Source organism: Crocuta crocuta, unplaced genomic scaffold (assembly GCF_008692635.1).
Source record: "Crocuta crocuta isolate KB4526 unplaced genomic scaffold, BGI_CrCroc_1.0 scaffold228, whole genome shotgun sequence".
Classification (NCBI taxonomy): domain Eukaryota; kingdom Metazoa; phylum Chordata; class Mammalia; order Carnivora; family Hyaenidae; genus Crocuta; species Crocuta crocuta.
This window is the reverse complement of record NW_027532820.1, coordinates 2,239,793-2,265,852: the sequence shown is the minus strand read 5'-3', so window position 1 is coordinate 2,265,852 and position 26,060 is coordinate 2,239,793. Positions and strand designations below refer to the sequence as shown.

General features: G+C 51.9%; 1 protein-coding gene across 1 annotated transcript in view; it reads right to left on the bottom strand.

Annotated features, from left to right (window-relative positions):
- HIPK2 (homeodomain interacting protein kinase 2) overlaps positions 1–26,060 on the bottom strand; it is a 116,960-nt gene that overhangs the window by 41,670 nt on the left and 49,230 nt on the right. The window contains exons 2-5 of the mRNA XM_077781078.1: positions 6,406–6,529; positions 6,019–6,138; positions 4,090–4,176; positions 2,058–2,242 (exon numbers count right to left, since the gene is read on the bottom strand). Coding sequence (XP_077637204.1) covers positions 2,058–2,242; positions 4,090–4,176; positions 6,019–6,138; positions 6,406–6,529 — 516 coding nt within the window. The remainder of the gene's footprint in view (positions 1–2,057; positions 2,243–4,089; positions 4,177–6,018; positions 6,139–6,405; positions 6,530–26,060) is intronic.

Genomic DNA, 26,060 nt, shown 5'->3' with positions numbered 1-26,060 from the left:
AATCCAATTGCCTGCGAGGAGGAGGAAATTAGGACACAGACGTGTCTAGAAGGACCACTTGAGGATATAGGGAGGAGCTGGCCATCTAGAAGCTGAGCAGAGCAGCCTTGGAAGAAACAGTGCTGCCCAACACCTTCATCTTGGTGTTTGGTCTTGTCTTCTAGAACCGTAAGAACACGAACTGCTGCTGTTGAAGCCAGTCAGCCTTCAGTGTGCTTTGTTACTCCAGCCTTTGCAAACTCCTCCTCCCCCTGCTTTGCCACCCTGGTCTCCCCGCTCCCCAGCAGGCTGGAGCCTGTGCCCCACTCTCTGCCCACTGGGCAAGGGCCTCAGAGGTCAGACACCCTGGCTTCTCACTTCTCGTCCCAGTGGCCCAAAGTCAATGCCGGCCACCCTTCCCCGCTTCCCCAAACTGCAAGTTCAAGCGTCCCATCCCCCGGCCACACTTCCGCCCATCCGGCTCGTTCAGCTGCTGCTGAAGTCACCCACCTTCAAGGTGATCAGACTGTCTGGCCCCGCCGGCCCCTCTGTCTTTACTTCCTTTCCCTTCACAGCTAAGCCTCCCACAGCCATCATTTGGGATAATGACTGCTCTCCTGCCAACACCCTAAGTCTGTTAGTTTGTCTTGTTCTCTCAGCAGCCTGGCAAAGCTCCAAGCTGGATGACCCCAAGGAACGATCTGTTGTCTCCCTGCTGTCACCTGGGGGCCCGGTTACCCTCCGCCCCGTTCATGTCCGCTGCCACGCTGTTCCCCCGTTGCTCTGTTCACTTGGCCCGGCCGCCGCCTGCCCCGACCACCCGGGCTTTCCTCCGCTTCTTCAGCCACCAACCACCTCGCTCTCCACAAGGGAAAACAGGAGCTGCCTGAAGAACAGCCACTTCGCTGGCCCAGCCGGCACGCCTCCCGATGTCCATGTACTTCCCCTGCCCGTGACCTTGGCCTTGCCGTCCTGGCCCCTTCCGGCCTCTCGGAAACCTCTGCATCCTTCTCTTCAATCCCGTGCACTGCAGACACTTCCCACCAGCATCCTGAACTGCTCGGGTCCCNTCCCATCCCCCCCCCCCCTGCTCCCCCCCAGTTCCACAGCCTGCTCAGCCGGCCGCTGCTTCCCCTCAGACAGCTCTCTCAGGCCACGGGCAGCTCTCACGGTGCCTCCCTTCACGGGCACTTTCCCCAGGCTTCTCTGACTTGATGGTGCAGCACCAGGCAGGTCTCTGTCAAACGCGGCCCTAACCGGCCATCCCGGGCTTAGAAGTCCCTCTGTGACTTGCACTGCTCTTAGGATGAAGACCCAAACCCTTAACATGGGGCCTTGCCTGGCTCATCCCGAGGCCTCCCTTCCATCCGAACCCTAGGCCCTGTGCTGGGAGTCACCACGAGGGCAGTACCCTTTCCGCCCTGGCTGGCCTTTTCACTGGTGACCTGTAGCTCGTCCTTCAGTGGTCATTTCCTCAGGGGCCGCCCTGCCCAGCCCCCACTGCAGCCCACTTTCCCTGGTCACAGCCGCTTCTTTGGGGCTCACCCGCGTGATGTCTTTCCCTCACCCGCAGACTGGAAGCCCCTGTGGGCAGGGGCCCCGTCTGCTCTGCCCTGTGCTCTACTCCAGCGCAAGCCTACTGCGTTGGATGAATGCATGGATGAGCAAATCCAAATCCAAACTAGAACATTCTGGGAGTGACCTCTGGTACCGAAAATGGATTTGTTTTCCAGACGCTGCCGTTGTCAGCACCCCATTTATGCAACGACCCCCAGGGTGGGGTTCACCCAGGCTTGAGCTCTCCCATGCTCTCCCGTTCCCTGTTTTTTGGTGTAGAGCAAAGTGTGGCCTAGGGCCACCCAATCTGGCTGCCACCTGTTTCTACAAATAACATTTTATTGAAATGCAGCCTCCCTCATCGGTTTCCCTATGGGCTCCGGCTCCTGTCGGCTATAATGGCGGAGTGGAGTGGTCGCGACACGGACCATATGGCTGCAAAGCCCAACATATTTACTATCTGAGGCTTTAAAGAAAAAGTCTGCTGACCGCTGGTAAAAAGCATCGAGCAAGACACCTACTGTGTGCTGTGGGGAAAATCGAGTAGGTGTGTCATGGTGACAAAGGGGTGGTTCAGGGTTTCGATTGGAGTGATTCTCTTATCAGCGTCAATGGTCAGCATCTTCTTTAACAGGTCGATGAACTCCCGCCGGTCTGCCTTCTCCACCAACAGGTCGCTCCCTTCCAAATCTGTTGTCATGTTCACCTGGGGGCAAACAGGCACAGGTTACCAAAACCCCGCTCTGCCGCCCGTCCCCCCCACTTCCCTTCGTCCCTGCCGGGGACTCCATCCCCATCTCTGCCGCCCCTGCCCAGTGTCCAGAATGCTGTGTGGGTCCTGCTGCAGGCACTGCTACGGGTTGTTACTGCCTACAGACTGCGGCCGAGTCCTCTGCAGGAAAGGTGGATGGTGGCCATGCGTGGGGGAGGGGGCGGGTCACTGCTCGTGCTAGAAAATACACAGACGTGACACGCCGTGCCCTGTGCCTGCTTCCATCAGTTAAGTTGAAATGTACTTCATGTCACACCGCGTGAACAATGATCCCAAGGTGGAAAGACTTCTGGACATTCGTTGCATAACAATGGGGTTATACTTGATACTACTCAATTATATACTTAAAAACGGTCAGCATGGTCAGTTTTTTTCCTTTTCTTTTTAAGTAGGCTCCACATCCATTGAGGAGTCCAGTGTGGGGCTTGAACTCAAGACTCTGAGGCTCAAGACCTGAGCTGAGAACAACAGTCAGCGGCCTGAGGGACAGAGCCATGCAGGTGCCCCAATTTTGTGCTATGTATATTTTACAACTGAAAAACAATAACGACAACCAAGTTGTAAACAATGACATGCAAAAAGGGTTATGTATTTAACCTTCAGAGGCCAGCGTGACCTCTTCCTCTGTCTACAGCGTATCTGTCTCCGGAAGTGCCCCGCGTTAGTGCCAGAAGTGTTTTAGCCCCTGTGTTCACTGGGCTCACCTCTGGCCAAGATAAGCGGGGTATGTGAACCCAGGATTTTTCTTCCAAGAGTAAGCCTTGGACTGTTTTTGAAAGGCCTGTTTTGTGGTGCTTTCTATTATTTTCCAAGGCATGCTCTGGAAAGTAGTTTCAGTTTTCTCAGACAATCTCAGCTTCCAATCAACCAACAAGTACCCTTTACTCAGAATCATGATTTTTGGTTCCACTCACCCTTAGGAGGAAGTGTGCTTAGTGTTTCCTGGTCTATGGCTTTTCTTCTTGTTGCTTTTAGGAAATACTCTTTGGGTTGCCCTGATTGTAGACTAGTCCTTACACTAAAAACAGCTGAAGTTCTAGAATTTTCTCTGGGCACAAAGGAGAGAGCCTATGGTCCCTGCGGTGAGCTGGAGTACCCTATGGTGGGTCCCAAATCCAGTGACTGGTATCTTTATAAGAGAAAGATGAGGGACATTTGGGCACAGACACAAGAGGAAACCCAGGAATAAAGGCCACAGGAAATTAGGATGAATTGGTCGGGGTCAGTCAGCTACACATCAAGGAACACTGAGGACTGCCAGAGGCCAGCAGACACTAGGACTGAGGCACAGGACAGTTTCCTTCTAGAGCTTTCAGAGGGAACATGGCCCTAGTGGTACTTTAATTTCAAATCTCTAGCCTCTTGAACTGTGGAAGAATACCCATGTCTGCTGTCTGAAGCCACCCAGTGCACAGTACGTTGCTAGGGTAGTCCCGGGGAGCTAATACACCGAGTCGTGGGCATTAGACTCGAATGTACTACTGAGCTTGAATTCTTCTCATGAGAACATCAGTAAGATTGGCTAGTACTTTTTTTTTTCTTTTACAAATGGGAACCAGTAAAGAGCTGCTGTAAGGTTCTGAAAATGTTCCACCACCCAATGGTATTCTTACTACGAGTGGCATGTCACTGTTCAAGGTCAAGGTCAAGGTCAACCACTGCAGTTGAGTAATGTGCATTTCTACCCGCCATCTTCTATTATGCAGAACTCTCGCTGTGCGTGATTTTGGAGCGGTAACATCGCTTATTCTCAGCTCATCGTACTCACCCATGGGGCTTACCTGGGCCATATCATCTAAACAGTTGAAAATGTACTTTCTTGCTTCTTTCGACTTAATCCCCGTCTCTGCTTCATGGTCATCTGGTGTCTGGTCAAAAGAGGCAAAAGCTGAGTGGTCATGTGAATTATTTCCTGGTCCCGTGACTCAGACCCTGGAGCTTCTGCCTCTCATGGAGGGTCTTTTCCCATCTTTCAGAGGACACTCTGATTCTTCTTAAAGTGACCTGTGCACTCAACTGCTTTCCTTCTTCATCCTCCACACTAACTCATCTCTCTTCTTTCCTCCCCACCAAGACCTGTCGAGAGCCTGCTCTGAATCAGATCCAGGGGTTCCAAGATGACCAAGATACGCTCTCCCTGAAAACCCTACATTCTCCCCTAAGTTTAAGGGATAAGGTAAGATTCCACATGTGGAAAAGCGGAAGCCCTTTTCCATATGGTTTTAAATTGTAATTTACTTTTATTTCTCAAACTTTCGTATAGATGGCTCTCACTGCATGCCAGGCACTATTCTAAGGCACAAGAACTCATTCGGTGCTGTTTACAGCCACCCTAGGGAGGACGATCACCGACCCACTTTCCAGAGGGAGAAAGAGGAATGGCAAGCTCAGGGAGTTCGCTGAGGCCGCATGGCTAGGAGGTGGCATCTGGCCCCGGCGTCTGTTCTGTGCTGCCCCTCCGCCTGGGACTGGGCCATGCATGTATGGTGCCTGCACTGGCCTCGGTCTAGGGGGCTGCTGTCTCCAGTTACTGTGGATTCTGGATGCACCTGTGGGCCACAGGTAATTAATCCTCATATCCTCACTCAAGGGTGGCATATCTGAAGTGCTAGGATCCAGGCTCTGATCCCAGAAATAGCTGGACAAGTAGGACTGAGGCCCCAGCTGGAGACATAAAAGTGAACCCTGCCCCTGCCTGGCCTCACCCTCCTCCAGCCCCGAACTCGTTTTTTTACTGGACCTGACCTTGAGCTGCTCGCTCTCACAGGTGCCAAATGCCAGCCCTCTCATCAATACCCTTAGAATGCTTGCTTCGCCCTCAAATCTCTTTTCTAGATCTTCTGCAACTATTGGCCACACGTTATCTTTAAATCGTATTAGATTTTGGCTGTGGTTTCTGTCAAACAGATTAACAAACAAAAAAAACCCCAACAAACAAAAAACCCTCACCCACTCTCTTGCAAAAAAAAAAGAAAAAAAAAAGAAAAAGAAAAAGAAACACCTAAAATGAGCACAAAGTATACTTGAGACTTGCATTATCTTCTCCTTCCCAGGAAAATACATTAATTCTAATTACTAGGCACAGATCAAAGTGAAAGCAAAATATGTTTCCGTTAAAGTAAAACCACTCAAGAGGTGATGGTGTGCAGGGGTGCACCATACCACCTGCCGGCTGGGACAGACAGCCCCCTCCAGAGTCTTAGGCTGTCACCTCGCTGACGCTGTTTCCTCTGCCTGGAAGACCCTCTTCATCTTTTAGGGCCCCACTCAAATGCTCCTCCTGGCCCCCCGCTCTATTCCTACCAGCAGCGGGGCACGTGTGATGGCAGGGTGGCGGGGTGGGGGGCTTGGGCTCCCCGCATGCATCTCTGGACTAGCAGATCCTGGAAGACGGGGGGTGGCTCATTTCTGTCTCTAGCACACCCCCGACAAGTCATTAGGATTCGCTGGGATTAAATCCCAAGAGTTTAGCCACCGGAACTTGGGATTTGAGCTTCGCAGGCAGCCGGCCAAGCAAAGTGGTGCTTTTGGACATTCGAATTCATGCACCTCATGTATCAAAAACGGTCGCCCCCTCCCCCGGGCTGCCGGTTGAACAAAGCGAAGTGCAGGATCAGCGTGCCGACGGCAAGAGCTCCCGCCAAGTGGACGGTGCCCTTCCTCCCTGAGTGTTGGGCACGGGTGAGGAGCGGTGCGGATGCTCTTCCTACCTTCAGCCTCCACAAAGGATATGGTGAGTCTGTGTCACGGTTGAAAAACCTAGTTGTCTTTGTCCCTGCGCTTAATAAATACTCAGCTGGCAAACCCTGTGTTTGTGAAATATACCGAATCTGCAAGAAAAGAGGAGAATGAGGTCAGGGCGTTTCCTGTCACCATACATATGGTATACTAATGGCTCTAGTGCCTTTGAGAAAAATGACAATTTTATAGGGAAAGAAAGAAGTAATAGGAGAAAGAGGGGAAAGAAAGAGGAATAAGAGAAAAGCACAGGTGCGGGAAGTAAGGTGTCAGAGACAAGGAAACACCCTACAACCCCGTCCACATGTCATGCTGTAAAGGGCGTGCTTACTGCGACCACCTGAGCTATCTGGACCCACCTGATCATACTCGGAAGCTCCTGGATAGAGCGGCCAGCCCAGGAACAGCTCAGCAATGACACAGCCCAGGGACCACATATCAATTGCCTCACAGAAGGGTAAACCAAGGATGATTTCAGGGGCCCTGGAAAGGAAGAAGGGGAGACACCATTAGCAAGTGGGAAGTGCAGGCGGCCATTTCTATATGAACGCTACATCAAATCCTATCTTTCAAATCCAGGGCGCCACTACCGCCCCCTCCAAAGGGCCCGTGGCTCTTGCACTGTGTGGCAGCGATCCCTCAATCCTTGGCCTTGGTCCTTCCGTGGGCAGGGAGCGCAGGCGGACGGCTGGCCGAGATGAAGGGTAGGTCTGTGGCTCCAGGACAGGCCTACCAGCGAGCGCATCCGTGGACTTCATTACCATTATGCTCCAGCCAGATGAGCAAATAACCTGGGAATCTCTCCTGGGGTTTGCCTGGGAGTTGCCTTTTGTAACTGAAAACCCAGGAAACCCATCTTAGAGAATGCCCAGTTTTTACAAAGGAATTCTGAAATATAGGTGTTCTATTTGCAGTAATATAGAAAACCAGTCGCCTCTACCCAGAGTAAGGAGATAAAATCCAATATTCGTTAATGCCAATGATCCCCCTTCTGAGGAGTCTGAATCACACTTTTGTAAGGAAACACTATTTTTTTTTTTAATCATCAGCTTCTAAAACCGTTAGTCTCCTAAAATGTCTTCAGATATTACAATTGTAGAGCGCTGTTCATGACTCCATGGTCTGGGTACCAGTCAGAACTCCAATATAAACCCATCCCTGCCTGTAGGGTTCTGCCCCTTCACACGACAGACAGGGTTACGGGCTGGAGCTTCCGAAGGAAACCACCTAAACGCAGAGGGAAATTTTCACATGTAGTTAGTAATGAAAGCCAAGGAGACCACAGAGTGCGTTTTCTTTTCTAAGAATGTGTCATGATGAAGTAGGGGTACATTTTGGAGGAAAGCACGTTCAAAAGTATGAGAGATGAACACAGCTTTGAAAAAAATGTGGCTCAAGGCGCTCGGCTGATAATGAAATGCATTAGCCCAGCTTCTGTTTTCTCTGTAAATTTCCCACTTGATTAAGCAATGCCAGAAGACGCCACTCTCCTACCCTTTCAGGAGCCTGGCAGGTGAGCGGTGGGAGCTGGGGAGGCGGCTGTCTGGGCGGTCTTCACCAGCCGGCACGGGGGGCGGGGAGGGAGGCTGCAGTCACAAGAGCCCCACTTAAGCTGAATTTTCCCCACCTAAAAAGCATCTCCCTACATTACTCTTTTAAATTTGCTCTCGTTGCTAATCTCTTTTCTCTACACAACAACGTTGAAAAACAAATAAAAACCAACATGTTTTGTTACAACGTCTTGATTTTTCTGTCTCCTTAGGGCCAGAGACTCAGCACGGCTGCCAGCTGCTTCTAGAGCGCCCCGGTCATTAGTCTGGACGCACAACATCCTTTTGCCAGAGTCCAGGGCTGGGTGGGTCTTCCCAGGCTTCGTCTGGGGGAGTTACTGTGTGTGTCTGTGGCGGGGGGTGGGGAGTGGTGCACGTTGCCACTGGCCCTACTTAATGGCTCTTCCCTGTTTGCTCACTGCTGGCCCAGAGGTTCCGCCTGGTGCTGCGCCCTAGCTCTGTGGTCTCTGTGACCTCCGGTCCCAGGCGCTGACCGCGTGTGTGACACAGGAGGCTGTTCTTGCCCCTCTGGCGCTGGGGCACCGGGGATGCCCTGCTGGTTCTAGGGTTCGTCTCTGCTGGACTGTCCTATGTTGTGGGGCCTTCGACCCCGTAACTGGCCTAGGTCACTGTGTCCAGGGTTGTCCCCACACACCAGGGCTTCCAGAGTCACCTGGAAGTCACCTTCCAGTCACCTCAGTCTCAGTGATGCACCGTGTGATGAGATTACTGCAGACTGCCTCTAGCAATGCAATCTCTCTAGAGATGGTTTTGGTTTATTTAAAAAACAATCCCTTGGAAGAGAAGGGGCTATCTGAAAAGAACGTGCCAGAGAAAACAACATACTCTTATTACATGTGTCATAACATGCTTCCCTTTCTGCCTTCTCTGCTCTAGAGCTGGCGTGTCCACCTGCCGCCCCCCGCATGGAGACTCAGACCTCTTCTCCAGAGAAGATGACCTGTCCTGGCTCCTGCGAAGCCCCCCTCTGGCAGGCTGCTGACACAGGACAAGCATTTCCACACCTCTGTCTCCCTATTCCTGTGACGGGGACCCTTGCCCCTTGTAGACTCCAGGTCGGGTCTCAGGAACACACACTGGGCTGGTCTCATGGGGACATCTCTGGATTTGACCATGGGGCCAACCTTCCTGTCAGGTTAATCACCGGGTTCTCAGACCCCTAAGCGGGCCATTTGGAACCAGTGGAAATCCGCTTCCCAGTTTCTGTTCCCTGAGGACGTGCAAGACAGAATCCAACACACAAGACTGATGCTTCAGTGGTGTTCACTGGCAGGAAACACTAGACAGGGATTTTGTCAACTGATGTTACATGAACAGGGCCTATGAAGACCGTTCTCGGTCCATTTCCTCTCTTTTTTCTAAGTTTGTTTATTTCAAGGGAGGGGTAGAGAAAAAGGGAGACGGAGGATCCCAAGCAGGCTCTGTGCTGACAGCAGACAGCCTGATGTGAGGCTCAATCTCACAAACCAGGAGATCATGACCTGAGCTAAAGTTGGACGCTTAACTGACTGAGCCACCCAGGTGCCCCTCTGTCCGTTTTCTACTAGAACATAAAGTGGCATCTATGCACGGTAGCAGGATATGTACAGCAGGATATTTCTCTTGCTGTGACCATAATGAACAAATGCTCAAGTGTCAGGCTAGATGGTTGGGGGAAGAGAGAGATAAAAGACAGACTCTTGTCCCCGAGGGGCCCCAGCGCTGGGATGGCAACACCAGCACACGTGACAACTGAGGTTGAATATAGTACTGGTATACCAGCCAGACATGGGGACATGAAGACAGAGGAATTCAAGCATACGAGCATGCTCTCGCATCTCCCATTTTAAGAAAGAAAACAGCATGCAAGAACAAAGCAAAGCAAACACAAAAGCAAACCGTTTCTCCAGCCCTTCATGCCCCTGTAGGTGTCGCCCTATTCCTGCCCCTTCAGCCAAACCTCAGGGTGGTCTTCTGCAATTCCACCCCTTTGCACCCCCCCACCCCCGGTCTTCCCGCCCGTCTCTTACTGGACTCTACTCAGGGGCTGTGTCCATCCAGACCCCCAGGGCCATGCTGTCATATCGCATCCACGGGTCAGCTTCTCAGCTCTGTGACCCGAGAGCACAACTGTATTTCTCTCCCACGGCTGACCTTCCCGTTTGGAAACACACGGTGTGGTTTTCACGATACCACGTGCTCCCACAGCTGTCCTGCCTCTCCCGTTGCTGGCCTGTCCTCTAGCAGCTGCTGTGTGATGGCAACGCCCTGGGTCCCCATGTCTCCTCTCTTTCCATCCTTGCTCTAGGTTAACTGTTATGGGTTGAATTGTGTCAAATGTCAAAAAAGACATGTTGAAGCCCTAAGCCCCGGCACCTCAGAATGGGACCTTATTTGGGGGCAGGGTTATTGCAGATGTAATTAGCAAAGATTAGGTCACACTGGAGTAGGGTGAGCCCTTCAGCCAACGGGACGGGTGTCCTTACAGGGAAGGGGAAAACTGGGACACAGACGCAGAGGGAAGACAGCCAGGTGGAGACGGAGGCAGAGACTGGGGTTGTGCTGCCACCAGCCGAGGAGGGCCTGGGGCCAGCAGCGGGGGGAAGAGGCAAGGAAGGATCGCCCCGCAGCGGCCTTAGGAAGTATGCTCCTACCGCCCCCTGGATTTCAGACTTCCAGCCGCCAGGACAGTGAGAGTAAACAGCTGTTGTTGTAAGTCCTGTGCTTCGAGGGCACTATTCTGCAGCCCTCGGGAGCTGCCAGAGGAACTGTATCGCAGCCCCAGGTCCGGATCCCATTCATATTTCCAAACGTCCACCTCCATGCTGGACTCTTCTCGGCGCCACATTTACGCTCTGACGGCCCAGCACCTCCACGGGAATGACTCACCGTTGCCTCCAACTTAGTACGTGTGCAAAGGACCTCTTCTCCTTGGCCTCCCGTCCCCAGTGGGCCCCTGCCTCTGTTTCCCTGCCTATGCTGGGCTCATCTGGCTGAATGGAAGCCCCCCCCCCCCCCCCCCCCCCCCGCTGCCGCCTGCTCCCCTGGGAACCAGGGATGCTCTCTGAGCCCCTCCTCTCCTTCTGTCCTCGTCACCAGTGCCTCAATGTGGCCGCCCCCGAGTGTCTCTCAGACCAGGCGTGGCTCTCCACCTCTGCTGCCACCCCTCTGGCCCTGGCCACCCCGTTGCAGCTGGAGCTGCCCAGCTGGTCTTTCCTTCCGCCCTTCCTTCCTCATCCACTACGCGCAGAGCTGCACACAGGCCGCCTCTCCCTTTGCTCTCAGCCCCGCAGAGCCTCCCCACCGCTCCCCCACTGAGCCCTGAACCCCTCCGTGGCCCTCGGACCTCCATGATCGGTATCCTGCCCTGCTCTCCATTGTCATTTCCATTTCAATTTCTAGAAGACCCCCAGCTCCTTCTGGACCCAGAGCCTTCGTGCCGTGTTGTTTTTGCCTCGAAAGCTCCCTCCACCGGCGCTCAGATGGCCGCCTCCTTCTCATCCTTCAAACCTCAGCTTAATTGTCACCGCCGCAGACAGGCGTCCCTTGACACCAGTTAGTCTCCATCTACGGTGCCATAAATGTCACTTTATGGCACTTCCCCAATAACCTGCCTACTGCTGTCTCCCCTGCTACGTCCACAGGGCAGCACAGTGCCTGCCATTTAGTAGCCACTCAATCAATGAGGATTTGTTGATTGAATAAACCTTTATTAAATATAAGAAAGCGCTAAAATATGAGATTCAGGTGGAAAGTTCTAAGGCAGCATAAACAAAGGGGAGCAGAAGGGGTAAGTCTTGGTGGAGGAAGGGAAGCTTGGCACCAGGAGCAGGGTCTCCCCCACGGGAGTGGTGGCCTGGAGGACAGCCACCTGCGGGCGGCTCGCAAATTCCAGCAAGAAGGCCAGAGAGAGTGGCAGGCGTGTGCAGGTGGCTCCTGGGTCCTGGAGGGGCTGGAAAGGGCTCGAGGTTTAGGCCTCTAGAGTCCATCACTTCTTAACTCCCTTGCAGGTGGTGCTGCTCTCATCTCCCAGGGATACCAGCTCCCTGGTGCCTCTTCAATCCGGGCCTCTACCCTAACCCCCTCCTGGTCCCTTGCCTTGGCTTTCAACCTGTTCCAATCCATCCCGAAACTCTCCCTCATTCCTTTCCTCTGCACACGCGATGCCCCGACCACACCCTCCCCTTCCTCCTTGAACACAGGCTGCCCAGACCAGGGGATGAACGCACAGACACCAGTGACCAGCGTGGCTCACTAAGTATGACTGAGCACCCACTGTTCCAAACACATGTTCCCATTAACTGCCCGCTATTAATAAGCCTCCTGGAGGGCAGAGTCTGTGTCTCATTTGCTCAACACCTAGGCCATGAGCCCCTGAGTAGGAAGAGGTGATTTTCCACCCGGCTTTCCTTGGGGAGAGTAATCCTTGGGGGACTGAAGACCATTCTGCCATGATCTCGCTGATGCCTTGTTCCCTTTTCGGCTGGCCCATGAGGCTCTGAGCCCCTGGAAGTTCAGAGTCAAGCCTCAAATCTGTTTCTCTCTGTTCGGTGCACCTGAGGCACATTTGATGGTTGCCGAGGCTCATTCACTCCCGAGGGAAGTGAAAGCCATTCTTACCAGTGGTTAGTCTGAGTGAGAAGTTGGCCATTCATTCACTTACTTGACTATCCAAAGTGCCATTTCCTAAGCGTCTATGTGCCAAGCACAGTGCCAAAAATCAAAAAATAAATAAACCAGACCCCACGGCCCCTCCAGGAGTTCACTGTCTAGTTGAAGGCAAGATGCGCCAACAGCTGATGTACAATGTGCCAGAGTGTGTGCCCAGTGCATGCTGGGGAAATAACCGGGAGGGGGAGAGGCAAAGCAAGGAGGGCTTCCTGGGAGAAGTGTGACAGGAGTCTTGGTGAGTGGACAGGCGGGGTGGCCTCTGGGCACAGGGCAGGGTGAGTGGACGCCCCATCCCGCCCTGTCCCCACGTCATAGCTGTGTCTGGGCATGGTAGGTGTGGCCTCCACGTTTGTACAGGGAATCTTTCTGTGTCAACCCCACATCGTCAATGGGCCCCAGGTCCCCCTGAAGCTGGCAGCCCCTGGCAACATGCCCTATGACAAGAGGCAGACTTGACCTTTCTGCTTCAAAGTTTATACAGTTAAAAAAACAAATCACATTCTGGCTTCTCCCGTGGGGCCGTTTCTGCTGGCGGTTCACTTCCCCGGCAGGTAGGGCCGCTGGCTCGGGAAATGGGCCCTTTCTCACTGGGCTCAGAATCTCCCAGGCTCTGCTAATGACTCACCCTTCCTTTGCCACCCCACGGAATTCTCGTCGAGAGTCTCCTCGTTGCTATTTTGGGACATCGAACATACTTTAAACATACATGAAGTGTCAGACAAAATTTGCGCCTAAGAAAGAAAAGTGTTCCTTTCCAACATTCCCACAGCAAGACACAGAAAATTCTAATTTTCCACGGAAAGAGAATAAACAACTGTCATTTTCAACACATCAATTATTGAAGCTTTGATATCTCGCTCCACTAGTTTTCCGCACGGCACGCAGAGCCGGTAGGGTGGTCTCGGGTAACATCCAGACCCCACGTCCAGGCGACCCTGTGGGGTGTGGCCCCCAACGCAGGTGTGGGGGCCACACAGGGGAGTGGGAAGAGCGCACGCTCGGGAGCCCCGCGCTTGCGGGCGGAACCCAGTGCCGGTGCGTTCTAGCTGTGCTTCGACTTCCTCATGCTGCTCTGAGGATGAAATTAAACCGTGTCATGGGAAGCACCCAGCATCGGGCCTGGCACAGAGCAGGCAGTCAACACCCAGTCACTTATCTGTCACACGCTCAAGTCCATCTCGTAGCAGTTACATAAAGAGCATCCTTTGTCCTCCCTTTTAAAGCTCATTTTCCTCCTTATAAGGGAAAACATTAGGAAAGCTGTCTGAACATTTTTTGTTTCATTTATTTCTGTAAAAGATACAGAAACTAATATAAGCACCAGCCAAATGCCCACTAACTAACTTTAGAAAGAACACTGGCCTCTCCATAAGCCCCACACCTCCGTGCACGCGGAAACGCTGTCCGCAGCCTGCATCCGTGGTACCACCCTCCCCGGCCGAGTGTGCGACCAGAGTCGTGTCTCGGTCGTCTTCACGGTGCACTAGTAAAACAAGTGCAGGGTTCACGGCCACCCCCAACTTGGGCAATAAATCTGCAGCACTAATCAGAGGGCACACGAACAACTGTGCATTTCTGGAAGAATGTTACTCAATTTCTCTGAGTTTTTATTTCACCATCTATAAACTGTGATTATTAATCTCTCTCTTTTTTTTCTCTCTTGTCTCTACAGCCACATATGAAGACAAATGATGGTCGGTAGAATTATAAAGCATTCTGAACTCCTTGGAAGCAAGACACTCTATTAGGCCATGGTATTTTATAATCACTGATATTATAAGGTGTACTTGAATTGAACTGCAGAGAAAAAGCCCTTTCCCACAAATATATGTAGATTGAAAGTAACCTCAGTATGGCTGGGGCAGAAGCAATCAAAATGTAAAATTGTATTTCAGATGGGTTGTTCAATCTAATGTTTCCACTGCAAAAAAATAAGGGGACTCGGAAATGCTGACATGAGCTCTGAGCTACTATTTGTGCTGGTGACCTGGGGTGGGAGGCAAAGGGTCACATCAAAGCAACACAGGACCGGAGAAACAGCAGAAATCCAAGGACTGGAAGGCAGCTATTTTGGAGAAACTGAACCACAGAGCCGGAAGGATCTGCACGGAAGACAGCATGCAGGCTGAGAGCAGAGGGAGCGCAGGGGAGCACGCAGGGCAGCCAGGGGGAGAGAGAACACATCCGCTGGCCACCAGTGGGTTGCGAGGAAAACGGGGAGCAGCATTCCTAAGGGATGCATTCATACCATGTCTGGGGGACCCAGGAAGGCCCAGTGGAGAATGAAATAGTGATCAGGGCCTGGTGGATCCAAGGTCGACCTGGGATTTGATTTTGAGAAAGACACAGCTTCCTTAGTGAACGGGAGATGTGAGAGAAATAGCTCTGTCTTTGACTGGGGAGCTGGGTAGGTGTGAAGGTCAAAGGGACCCAGGGATGGAGCTTCAGGGACAAGCGACAGGGTGAGGCTGACCAGAAGCCCACTTGCTGCATTAGCCTGTACTGAGCCAAGGTGATGCGGACTCTGTCCTTGCGACGGCCTGACCAAACGCTGTGGGCATTATGGTTTCTAGACGCGCTCCACAGAGAAGTCCTACCCCGTAATGAGCTGAGGACGGCACTGTGGTGGAGGCCACTGCACGGGGCCCGGCGCTGGCTCTGAGAGGAGAGCTAGGAAGGGCGCCCCCCTCAGGCCTGTGGGTGATTCCAGCTCAACGATAACGCGATAACGCATGCACCCAAATCCCTGCACAGATGTTCTAGAAGGTCTGCCTCCGGCGGCACTGCTGATGTCCATGACACTATGTGCCTGTGTGCCGATGAGCATCACTGCAAGACCTTCCCCAGCGAGTCTGCCAGCTGAATGTCTCCAGCCATCACCAACAGAAAGGCTCAAGACGTGAGAACAATTCAGTGCATCCGTTTGGAAGGCTGACTGTAATAACCGTGGCCGAGTCTAGATGGTGTCATCATTCTCATGTCATACTTGGACAGTCTCTGAAAGGAAGCTGGGTTCTTTGATTCAACTGACCATTTCCAGGGTAGTGTTAGAATCAGAGTGACCGTTTTTTTGTTGTTTTTGTTTTGTTTTGTTTTAATTTGTATTGGCCATGAACATGTTGGCTCTGAGTAAGCCTTTCCTGATGTGCACTAAACACTATACAGTTGGCCCTTGAAAAACACGGGGTTGGGGCACGCACCCCCCAATCACCCGTGCAGTCCCAAGTCCACATAGAACTTGACTCTCCCCAAACTTAACTACTAATAGCCTACTGTTGACTGAAGCCTTATTGATAACATAAACAGTCGATTAACACATATTCACATACATATTATATACTATATTCTTACAATAAAGTAAGCTAGAGAAAAGAAAATGGTACAAAGAAAATTTAACGGAGAGAAGATGTATTTATGGTACTGCATTGTATATAAAAACAAAAACAAAAGCCTGTGTATGAGTGGACCAGGCCCTATAAACCCACACCGTTCAAGGGTTAGCTGGGTGTTCCCCACCCCTACTCTGCAGTCACACTGACCCTTGGGTCCTGGCACTGTGCTTCAACTCTGCCAAGTGCAGCACCGAAATCTCACTTTCTTGCTTATACACCAGAAGAAAAGGTAGGATCTGGAACTCAGTCCCCAAAGGCTTCTAATGATGTTCGTAGAAATCGGAAACTGGTTCTCAGATGTCGGGAGCATATTCTGATGTTAGCCTCCAAATTCCTTCTAAACCTCAATGAGAAACGTTCCTAGGAAGAAATCAGCTTGGACCCCACAGTGGGTCATTTCAAAGATAATCACGCTGCCCTGTAGCTCCTTACCCCGTGGGCACGCGCTCTACCTGCCTTGCCAGTGTCTCCCAGTCTGCTCCCAGTGAGTCTGCCACCAGGCCAAGGTCTTTCATGCCACACCCCGCGGGCCCGCAGGATCAGGCTCTACACTTTTCAGCCAAAGTACGTGCTCAGTAAAGGTCTGTGGATGCAGGGCGATGGAATCACAGGTTTCTGCACGTATCTACGTATCCCGATTCTTTTCTCTCACACACGGCTTCATGTTCTTTTTCAAAGTCGTCTTTATCTTTATTAAATTATTTTTTAATTGTAGAAGATAAGACACATACAGAGAAGTGCACAAAGCAAAAACATATAGCTCAGTGACTTCTTGGAAAGCAATGGCCGGTGTCTCCTACCAGCCAGGTGAAGAAACAGAAGTCGGTCAGTGTGGCCCGAGCCACGGCACGTGCCCTCCCACGGGCCACCCGTCTGCCCGGGGCCGTGGTGCTCGAGCTGTCCGTGTGTCAGTGGGCGGCGCGGACCCCAGGCCTCAGGATGCGGGCTCCTGAACAGGCGAGCTAGAGGGAGTTCCAGCCCTGACCAAGGGAGCTCAGCACGGAGACTAGAGCGTGGAAGGACGGCAGAGCTGGCTGACAGAGAAAGGAGACAAAACCAACCTCAGACGTTCTTTTTAGTTCCTTGGGTTGACTGATTTTCTCCTGCTTTGTTGTTAGCCTGGTGGCTGAAACTGAGCGTTGCTCTGTGCATTTAGAGCTTCCCCGGGGAGCCTGCCCCTACTCCAGTCTCACTGCCACCTGCTGTCACCTTCTGGCTTCCGAGGCCATTCCTCTTTTCTCTGCACCGGGAGGGAATTTGGAATTTCAATTCCTGTGGATCAATTGCAAATGCAGCACCTTCATTTGACTCAGAGAGGGGAACACGTTACCCAGCAATGGAGGGAAAACGAGATGTCAGGCCAGGCGGGGAAAAGGCTGGCCTCAATCACACGAAACAATCAATTCAAAGCTGCCCCTCTACCCCAGATAAAAGCATACGGAGAAGGTAATCTTGCTTATGTACAACTTTACTCATTTACATGTCAGCAAACATATGGTTAATATTTAGCTTCAGCTGGTCATGGTGAGTACGCTAAGATATCTGTTGGATGAATGAACGAATGACCTCAACACAGGAGTGTTGTTCTCAACACTGGAGAAGCATGATGCTTTCCCACTAGGGCTCCTGGGCCCGCACTGGAGAAGCCCCGGGGTTCACAACTCTTAGTGAGCGAACTGTAATGAAGGCTCATCTTTAGGGCATTTCCTTTCCTTACAGCACCAGTGGTCATGCGGCTTGTGGGCCTAAGTCATGAGGCATTCCTTACAGCTGGTGGCCTAGGATAAGAAACAGGGACCGAAGGGGGCGTCTGGTTGGCTAGGCTGGTTAAACGTCCAACTTAGGCTCAAGTCATGATCTTGCAGTTTGTGAGTTCCAGCCCCGCATCGGGCTCTGTGCTGACAGCTCAGAGCCTGGAGCCTGCCTCTGATTCTGTGGCTCTTTCTCTCTCTGCCCTGCCCCTGCTCATGCTCTCTCTCTCTCTCTCTTTCTCTCTCTCTCAAAAATAAACATTAAAAAAAAAAAGAAACAGGGACCGAAGATGGAAAACCTGCTTTTTCAGTGACAGGGAGATGCATTCAGTGTCACTGACTGGAGACACACCAATCGAGAGAGCAGAAGCCGGAAACCTGAGGTACGAAACAGAATCCACTCAGTGAAGATGCAAGACACACACGCTGGAAGGTCAACTTCCACTGCAGCGACAGGGATGTTCCCACAGCCTCAGAAGAGGCCTGCCTCCCCACGTTGCGCTTCTGGGAGAGAATTACAAAGAAAGAGGTGCCAGCTAGCACACCAGCTAAGCTAAGCCAGTTTTCAAATAAAGCCAGGAGCCAAGCTGTGCTGCCCAGTGTGGTGGGTTCTGACCCGGGTGGTACAGGCCGCACCCCGTCTCCAAGCAGGGCCTGCTCCGGTTGGGACGAGGGGGGAGCGCCCCAGGCGGCTGGTTAGTTGCTCCAGAAGGAATCTCGTCAAACAAAATGGGCATACATTTTAGGGCTCCAGCCAAGGGCAGCATATTTAGGGAGAACCTTCCAACATGCAGCTTTTCCTAAAGTAGCTGAAACAAAACAAAACAAACAGAGCCTAAGTTTGCTCTCGTGAGTTTGCTTGGGTCCTGGACGAAGAGCTAAGCTGGCTCTTTCCAGCTCACACTAGGGGGGGCTGATGTGCAGCAGACACATGCCTCAACGGTGTCTGAACCTTCAACCCCAGGGACAGAGGGATGGAACCCACGGGGACAGCCGCTGGACCTCACCGTCGGAAACGCACAGCCGGCTGTGGTGTGGAACACACAGCGCAAGGGGCGCAGGCGTCCCTCTAGATGAAGATACCGCTGCCCCGTCTTCCCGCACACAAAGGGGCCTCTTTGCGATCCCGGAGCCGGGGCTCTCCTGCGCGCCTGTGCGATGGAGCACCATCCAGCAAAAGAGATTAAAACGCGCATTCTGCCGTCTTGGGCACCAAACACTCCTCCAGCCAAATGAGCAAAGCGGCACGCAGAACCAGGGAGATGCCACTCGTCGGTGGAGCTCCAGACGCAGAGTGACAAGAAAGGAAGGAGGGACGGAGGCAGAAGCCTCCAGCTCTCCGAGCGGTTGGGGTGGGGCCCCCCAGACAACCCTGGTGCTCCCAGTTGGCCTCTCTGGAAAGCACCTCACCTGGCTACCGCTGGAAGCCTTCCGTGCTCTCAGCTGGAACCCTGCCTCCTCCAGAAGTCTACACTGCCAGCGGTGGCCTTCTTTCCCGTGTTCCCACAGCACACCCGCTGCCTGCTCAGCTCCCGCACAGACAGTCATCGTTTTTTAAAATCAGCTTCTGGGGGGGTGGGGGGAGGGAGGGGGGGAGAGGGCGTGTCTGCGTGGCTCAGTCAGTTAAGTGTCCGACTTCAGCTCAGGACATGATCTCACAGTTTGTGAGTTTGAGCCCCGCGTCAGGCTCTGCACCGACAGCTCAGAGCTTGGAGCCTGCTTCAGATTCCGTGTCTCCCTCGCTCTCTGCCCCTCCCTCACTTGTGCTCACTCGCTCGCAAAAGTAAACAGATATTAAAAAACATTAAAAAATAAAATAAAATCAGCTTCTCAACAAGACCAGGCGCATTTCGAAGTGGCAGACTGAGTTGTTTGTCTCTGTGCACCTCGCCGCCCCCTGTGGAGTCCGGGACCCTCCGCAGACGCTGACTGTCATGCTTCACACTCATGAGCCGGAAGAAGTTACGGTCTCATCCTTCTTCCCTACTGCCGAGCGCTGTGCAAGAACAAGGTAAGTGCTCAGTATGCCATGTTTGCTGAACTAGACTGATTACCTGAGGAAGGAGCAAACACAGGGACTTCCTACTTCTTGTTTGTTTGTTCACGCATGTATGCATCTTAAGGTAAGAGAAAGGGTAGGGAGCAAGCAGCTCTTTCGAGTTCTTCTCTGATAATGGGGGATTTCCATGGGGAAATCTGAACAGAAACCGACAAAGCTCTCTTTATTTTTAATGGGAGAGGCTTGGCATGGGAAGCGTGCCTCTTTAAAATATATACATAAGTGGAGAAGTGGTGGGCGAAAACGGAGAAACTATCTCTCTACCTGGAGACGAAGAAAGAAATGACCAGAGAAAACGGGAAGAAAGGAGGCACCTAGGGAGATTTTTAAATATTCAACTAAAAACAAACAAACAAACCCCACAAGCAATTAAATGGACATTTGAAAGAATGGCAGCGATGACTGATGTGAGGAGCTCAGTTTCTTTTTTTTGTCAAAGAATAAAAGTTCTGAAATATCACTTAAAGGCACTGAGTGCCGGCCTGTCACGCCCGCCTCTGTGGAGCGTCGCTGTGTAAGTAGGTCTGGGTGCGTATGCATTTAGGCCTGCCCTGGATTCCCTCACGAGATCAGAAGTTCCTTGAGGAGAAAGAACCTATATTTGCTTCCTTAGGCGGGTGGTGGCTCTGCGCCCAGCAGGTGTTCAATCAGCATTAACCAACTAAATGGAGCTAACTCAATTCTGTCCCCAGTTTGAAGGGCTCTGACACAGAACTGTCAAGCCTCTTTTCATCTGGCCCCCAAAGACTTGGGTTTTCAAGAAACAGAACAACCCCAAATACCCCAGACATTCAACTCTAGATTCAATGGCAAGGCTAAGCGAAACTCTCCTGCGGCCTCCTGAGTGACGCTTACTTGTGTGAAAACCAAACAGGAATCTTCCTTCCTCTCTCTTCTGGGGTTCCCTGACTTCACAGAGGCTGGAAGGCTTCAGGTGATCATAGAGCTCAAAGTTACAGGGCAGCACCAGGGTCTCACAGTTCAGACCAGGAAATTGATGCAGGTAGAGGGAAGGGGGGGGGGGACGCGGCTGAGTATTTCAGGTTGCACGGAGGAAAGGTTGATGAAAGACACACAGCACACATTTCCCAGCCTTGTTATTTCCTTTCCCCTAGGACTGCATCAGTAGCTTAATGTGAATGAGCACCATTCCTGCGTGCACGTTAACATCTGGTTAAAATGACTCTATTCGGCAAGTGCGAGCTTGGCTCCATCATCTTCCGACGGAGTAGCCATGTCCCACACACTCTGTACCGGGCTGTCTGCACCGCTACCGAGGGCCATTCTCAGGAGCGCCCTGCTTGGCTGGGGCAGGGGTGGGGGGCAGAGGGAGAAAGGATGCCGCAGAGGTATTTCCTTTTCCTGTACGTACGGTGTTCTGTATGGACAAATATTTGTGTAGCCTCTGTGCTTACCATTAAGACTGGGATAAAGTAATTAGCGGCTAGATTTTTCTATGGGAAGCAGCAAAGCTGGGGGTGGGGGGGAGGGCGGGAGTGGGCAGGGGAAGCAAAACCCCAAACGGAACTACAGAAATGCTAAAAGCTGGCATCTGAAGGTATTATTCAAAAAGAATATGGGAAAAGGCAGAACTGTATTTCCTCTGTTCTTCTAAGGGGAAGTTCAGAAAAAGGTCAGAAAGAGAACAATGCAGGCCATCTATCACAGCCGCCTCTAACCTAGAAAGGTTGCTTACAACACTGCAGCCTCATTTCTCAATTCTGTAATTACCAACCCCCCTTCCACCCATTGCACACCACCTCGGCCTTATGAATTATACATTTCATTTCCATTTACCAGCACCCCGACTCGGTGACCACCGCCAAGGCGAACTGGGTGGGGCTCAGCGTGTGTGTGTGTGTGGGGGGGGGGCGCGTGCATGTGGTGCCAGACCTTCCTCCCCAGGTGCACACACACACGTGGCACGGCTCTGCAGCCCTGGCGCACACTCCTGGATCCTGCTTGTGCTGACCTTCAATTCCCAGCCTAAGGTTTTATTTATTGAATAAATAAGCACTAGGTACCAAAGGGGATTTTCCTGGGGGAAATCATGTCGGGGCACCTTTCCTTCCCCTTAACATTTTCATTCAGGTGAAATCTGGTTAAAGTGAATATTAAGGGTGGTCTTGAAGAAGGCAAAGGTAACATGCGGCCTGAGTGTGTGTGTGTGTGTGTGTGTGTGTGTAAGCCCCAGCAGTGCCCACTCCAGTCCTGCTGTTTGAGTTGGGGGTGGGAGGCTGGAAAGAAGGTACCAGAAATAGATACCCTGGCAGGGAGTGGGGTAGCCCCTCTCCCTGTCTGAGGCCTCTGATTTACTGGCACCCCCTCCTACCCATGCAGAGGGCCCCAGGGAATCTCTGGGGGCTATTTGTCCTCACAAGTGCTATTAATATATCAAAGGGGTTCTACTCTTTATTCAGGATGCTACTTCTTGGGGATTTTCCTTTCAAATCTTTAAAAAACATTAGGTTCAGTAGAGAAGTGTCATCTCAGGCAACTGAGAGAACATGAGAACAAAGAATACCCCGTGAAGCAGACAGAGGTGAGCAATAATCGAAAGGGTTTCCTTGAAAAGCAGATGTACATCTGCATCTATGACTCTACGAGGTGATACAAGTAGAACTTTCAGATTATTAAAAAAAAAATGATTTGAGACACATCTAGGGAAGACATTTCTAAGATGGGTTAAAAAACGTAAATTTAATTTCTGATCCCAGGAGCACAACAGGATAGGGGATGACCATCAGGTATATATCACTATGACATCATTGTTATTCTCTTAATGGTTTTGAAAAACTATTCCCAGAGTTGGGTCATCTGTCTGACAAGGATTCCTGAGGGCCAATGACGGCCAGCCTCCAAGATGGTGCCCAGTGAGGCCTCCCTCCTGGTACTGGCAATGTCCTTGTGCGGTCCCCTCCAACACGGAGTAGGATTTTGCAGAAAGGATGACATGTGACTTGTGAGGTCATAAAGGACCTTGCGGTGGCGGTGCTGCTCTCTCTCGCCATGTTGCGAGGACACTCACCCAAGGAGTCCCGTGCAGACACCCGCGTGGCTGGAGTGGAGGCCTCCTGCCGGCCGCCAGCACAGCCTGTGAGCCACGAGCGGCCGTGGACAGCCCTCCCCCCCAGGCGAGTCCTCAGATGAGTGGCGCCCTGGTGAAGACTGGGCAGCCGTCTGACAGCAGACCTTGAGCAGAGCTGTCCAGCCAAGTTGCTGCCAATTTCCTGGCCCACAGAAACTGCGAGAGAATACGTGTTTACTGTTCCGTGGAGCCACAGAGTTCTGAGGTCATTTGTGGCACGGCCATGGGTGATGCCCACGTGTGGGCACATACTTCTGAGAGGATGGAGCACAGAGAAGAAGTTGGGGACTCATTTCTTTCCTCAATCTTTAGCTGAGCTTCTGCCTGGCACCCAACATTGTAGTCGACACTCCGCTTCGCCCCTTCCCTGCCGCCGCAGATGCTCTGGACGGGAATGAATTAAACACCCCCATAAGATGGTGGGTGGCACCATGAAATTGATACCTGAGGGGGAATTTCAAGTGCCCAGAGGCAGATGGCCTGAAGGAATGGACCAAAGGTTGCAGAATACCTTCCCACGGAGAGGATCTGACACAGAGCCATAAACGGTTTGGCCTGCAAAGGGTTTAACAATTCTTTTTAAATTGCTTATTAACATTTAGAAATCAGGCTTTTTCCCAAAAGCCTGCATTTATAGCTTCTCCCGAAAATCCACAGCCCTGGAAAACTCTGGGCTACGCATTCATGCCTAGCAGCAATTCACCTGGGCTGACGAGCGCTGCCCCTTTAAATGGTGCGCATGCGTGTCACCTGCTATATCCTCACCAGCTCACCTCGTGGGGCATTTGAGTTTTCGACTCCCAGGAGACAGGCAGAGGTGGGAAGACAAGTGGAGGGGCGTAAAGCTAGTTTTCTCTTATGAAACTACCCCAGAAGCAAGGGGCGCCTTAGAGCTCGTAAGAAATGTGAAATCATGATTCCACTTCACATTAAACAGCGTGAACTTTAAGAGGAGAGCGCCCATGTTAAGTTTATGCAATGTTTGTTTATGAAGGTCTTCATTATAGAAGACCTCAGCGGAGAGGAAGTGCAACGCTGGAGTCTCACTTTGCTGATTTGGCTTTCTACTCTAACAATAATTTACAATAACAGAAGAAAGGAAGGCTCTGGCGCCATAACTCACTGACTATCTGCCGGACTCTCCCCTCCTACGAGATACAATAATATACCCTTTCTGGCCTTCTCCCAGCTCTCCATTTGCAACAGGGTTATAATCAGTTTTCAAAGTGGCTTACTCAGGAATTAACTAGCCAACCACTGGATAACGATTCGTGAACACTTCTCTCCAGTCCTTTGCAAACTTGTAGACGAGAGATACAATGTTAACAGCGTCAGGGTCTTCATATCCTCCCTAAATAGTCAAGTGCTGCTTGCTTAAAATGCCGCTTTAGGTGGTTTTAGGCAAGACAGCAGGAGCGAGACACTGCGCCTGCCTCCTCGCCCCCACCCCACGCTCGGGGAACATTACTGAGTGATTATGTAATAAACTCAATCACCAGTATTTATTGAGCTCCTAGAGGGTCCAAGATTCTGTGAGAGGAGGGTACAAAGCCACACCTTCTGTTCTGAAGAAGCTTAGCATCTGGTGCATGTGGATAGAGAGATGGATGCAGACAGAAGTGATACAGGACAGAGGCGAAGTTTATAGACAGCGATCACTGTCTTGCTGTCAACACTATTTACTGAGCAACTACTATGTGCTGGTTGGCTGCTATTTGGTCATTAACAACAAAGACACTTTCTGCCCTCATGGAGCTTTAGCTCTACTGGACTGCGGTGGGCTTCGCTCCGGGCCGGGGAGGCTAGGGGAGAATTCAAGGAGGCAGGACTTTCCGAGACCGTCAGGGAGAGGCAGACTTTAGAGAGTCCAGAGAACGGCCAGGGTCTGCGGCCTGGAGGACAGCGTGCAGGAGGGGGCAGAGGGCACCAGGGCAGAAAACACTATGGCTGTACTCCCTGGGCCTCAGCCCAGAGGTAAGACAATAAGCCATTCTTTGATTCTTTCCCTCACAAAGTGAAGAGACAAGGGCGTTTGTCTCTCAACACAAGTAACTGGAAAATGCGGCGCTGAGGACTGTGAAGTGCTGTGAGACGGACACTGGGCTTAGAGATTTTAGGGGACAAACCCTGCCTCCCCATTGCCACCACACACCATAAAGGCCGGAAAGACCTACGGCAGGAGGCCTGCGCTGGAGACCGGACCACTGAGGTGATCCATGAGCAACGGAAAGAAGCTTCCAGAGCTTTAAGAGGCACAGCCGGGAACCACCACCCCGAGTGATGGGAACCTCCAAGTTTAACGGTGCACCAGCAAAGCCTTCCCACCTGTGCAATGTTTCATCCTTCCCAAAGGTGGGGGTTGGGGCGGGGGTGGGGGGAAGCAAACCATGCCTCCCGGGCCCCAGGACTGCGCCTTTATTAACGCCGAGACGGTTTCACCTGTACGCAACCCAGCGTGCTGAGCGGCAAAAAAGCGAAACGAGGTCCCAGTGGTGCACAGACCTGATGGGCCCGCGTTCACACAGGTTTAATGGCCCGGGACACACGTGCTGCTGCACAAACGGGGTGCTCCGAGTCCAACGTTAGAAACCCATCATTGGAACTGCCTCCTGCATTTGGGAAGGAGAGGCGTCCTTGCTGCGCCTGTGCTACGGGCTGAGGCTTCGCTGAGCCCCAACCTTGAGAGGCCCCCGGTGCTGTCTCCATGGAGAGGGGGGCAGCGATCAGCGAGAGAGTGGATGGAAGCCTGAACGGGAAGGACAGGTACCACACAGATCCTTACAAGGCCAGCCAAATGCTGTTTTTGTTTTTTTTTTTTTAAAAAGCCTGCTCCTCTTGATTATTCCTGGTAATATCAACTCTTAAACCACCGCTGGGATCACCCACCCAATATTTATTTTGGGGAACAGTTTAAATCCAGAAAAAAAAAAGCTATTAATAAGTTAAACAAAAGCTGTTGAAGGGAATTCCTGTGAGTGGGCGTTGAACAGGGTGATTTCTGAAGTCCTTGCCAACACCATGATTCTAGGATTCCAGCAACGCTTTCCTCCTGATGACATGCAATCACGTATTCACAGGCAACAAAGAGCATCGGGAGAGAATTCCTCTGCACAAGGGCTGCTAGGACCGGGGAGGCACTCACTTGGATAAAAACGTGCCTATAGGAATGAGGGTCCTAAGCCTGGAGCCGAGGTGCCAGGGAGCGAGCGACTGAATTCCAAGTGGCCACCAGGCGCGGCATTAATGGCATTAACCACTCGTGGTTAAGGGACCGCAGTTATAACAGATGCAAACCAGGGAAATCATGGTGGGAGGTACTGGGAAGGCAGACAAATCAACAAGAGAAGCGATTTATGATAAATAAGCAAATCTCGGCCTCCCCTTTGGAACAATGAAGCCGTAAGGTGCGCTGCAAAGGAGTTTCGTGGGGATGTCGTGGGGAGACCCCAAGTGAGAGCTTTCTGCCGGATGGGGAGGCGGCTGCCTGGGGCCCGGCAGTGGAG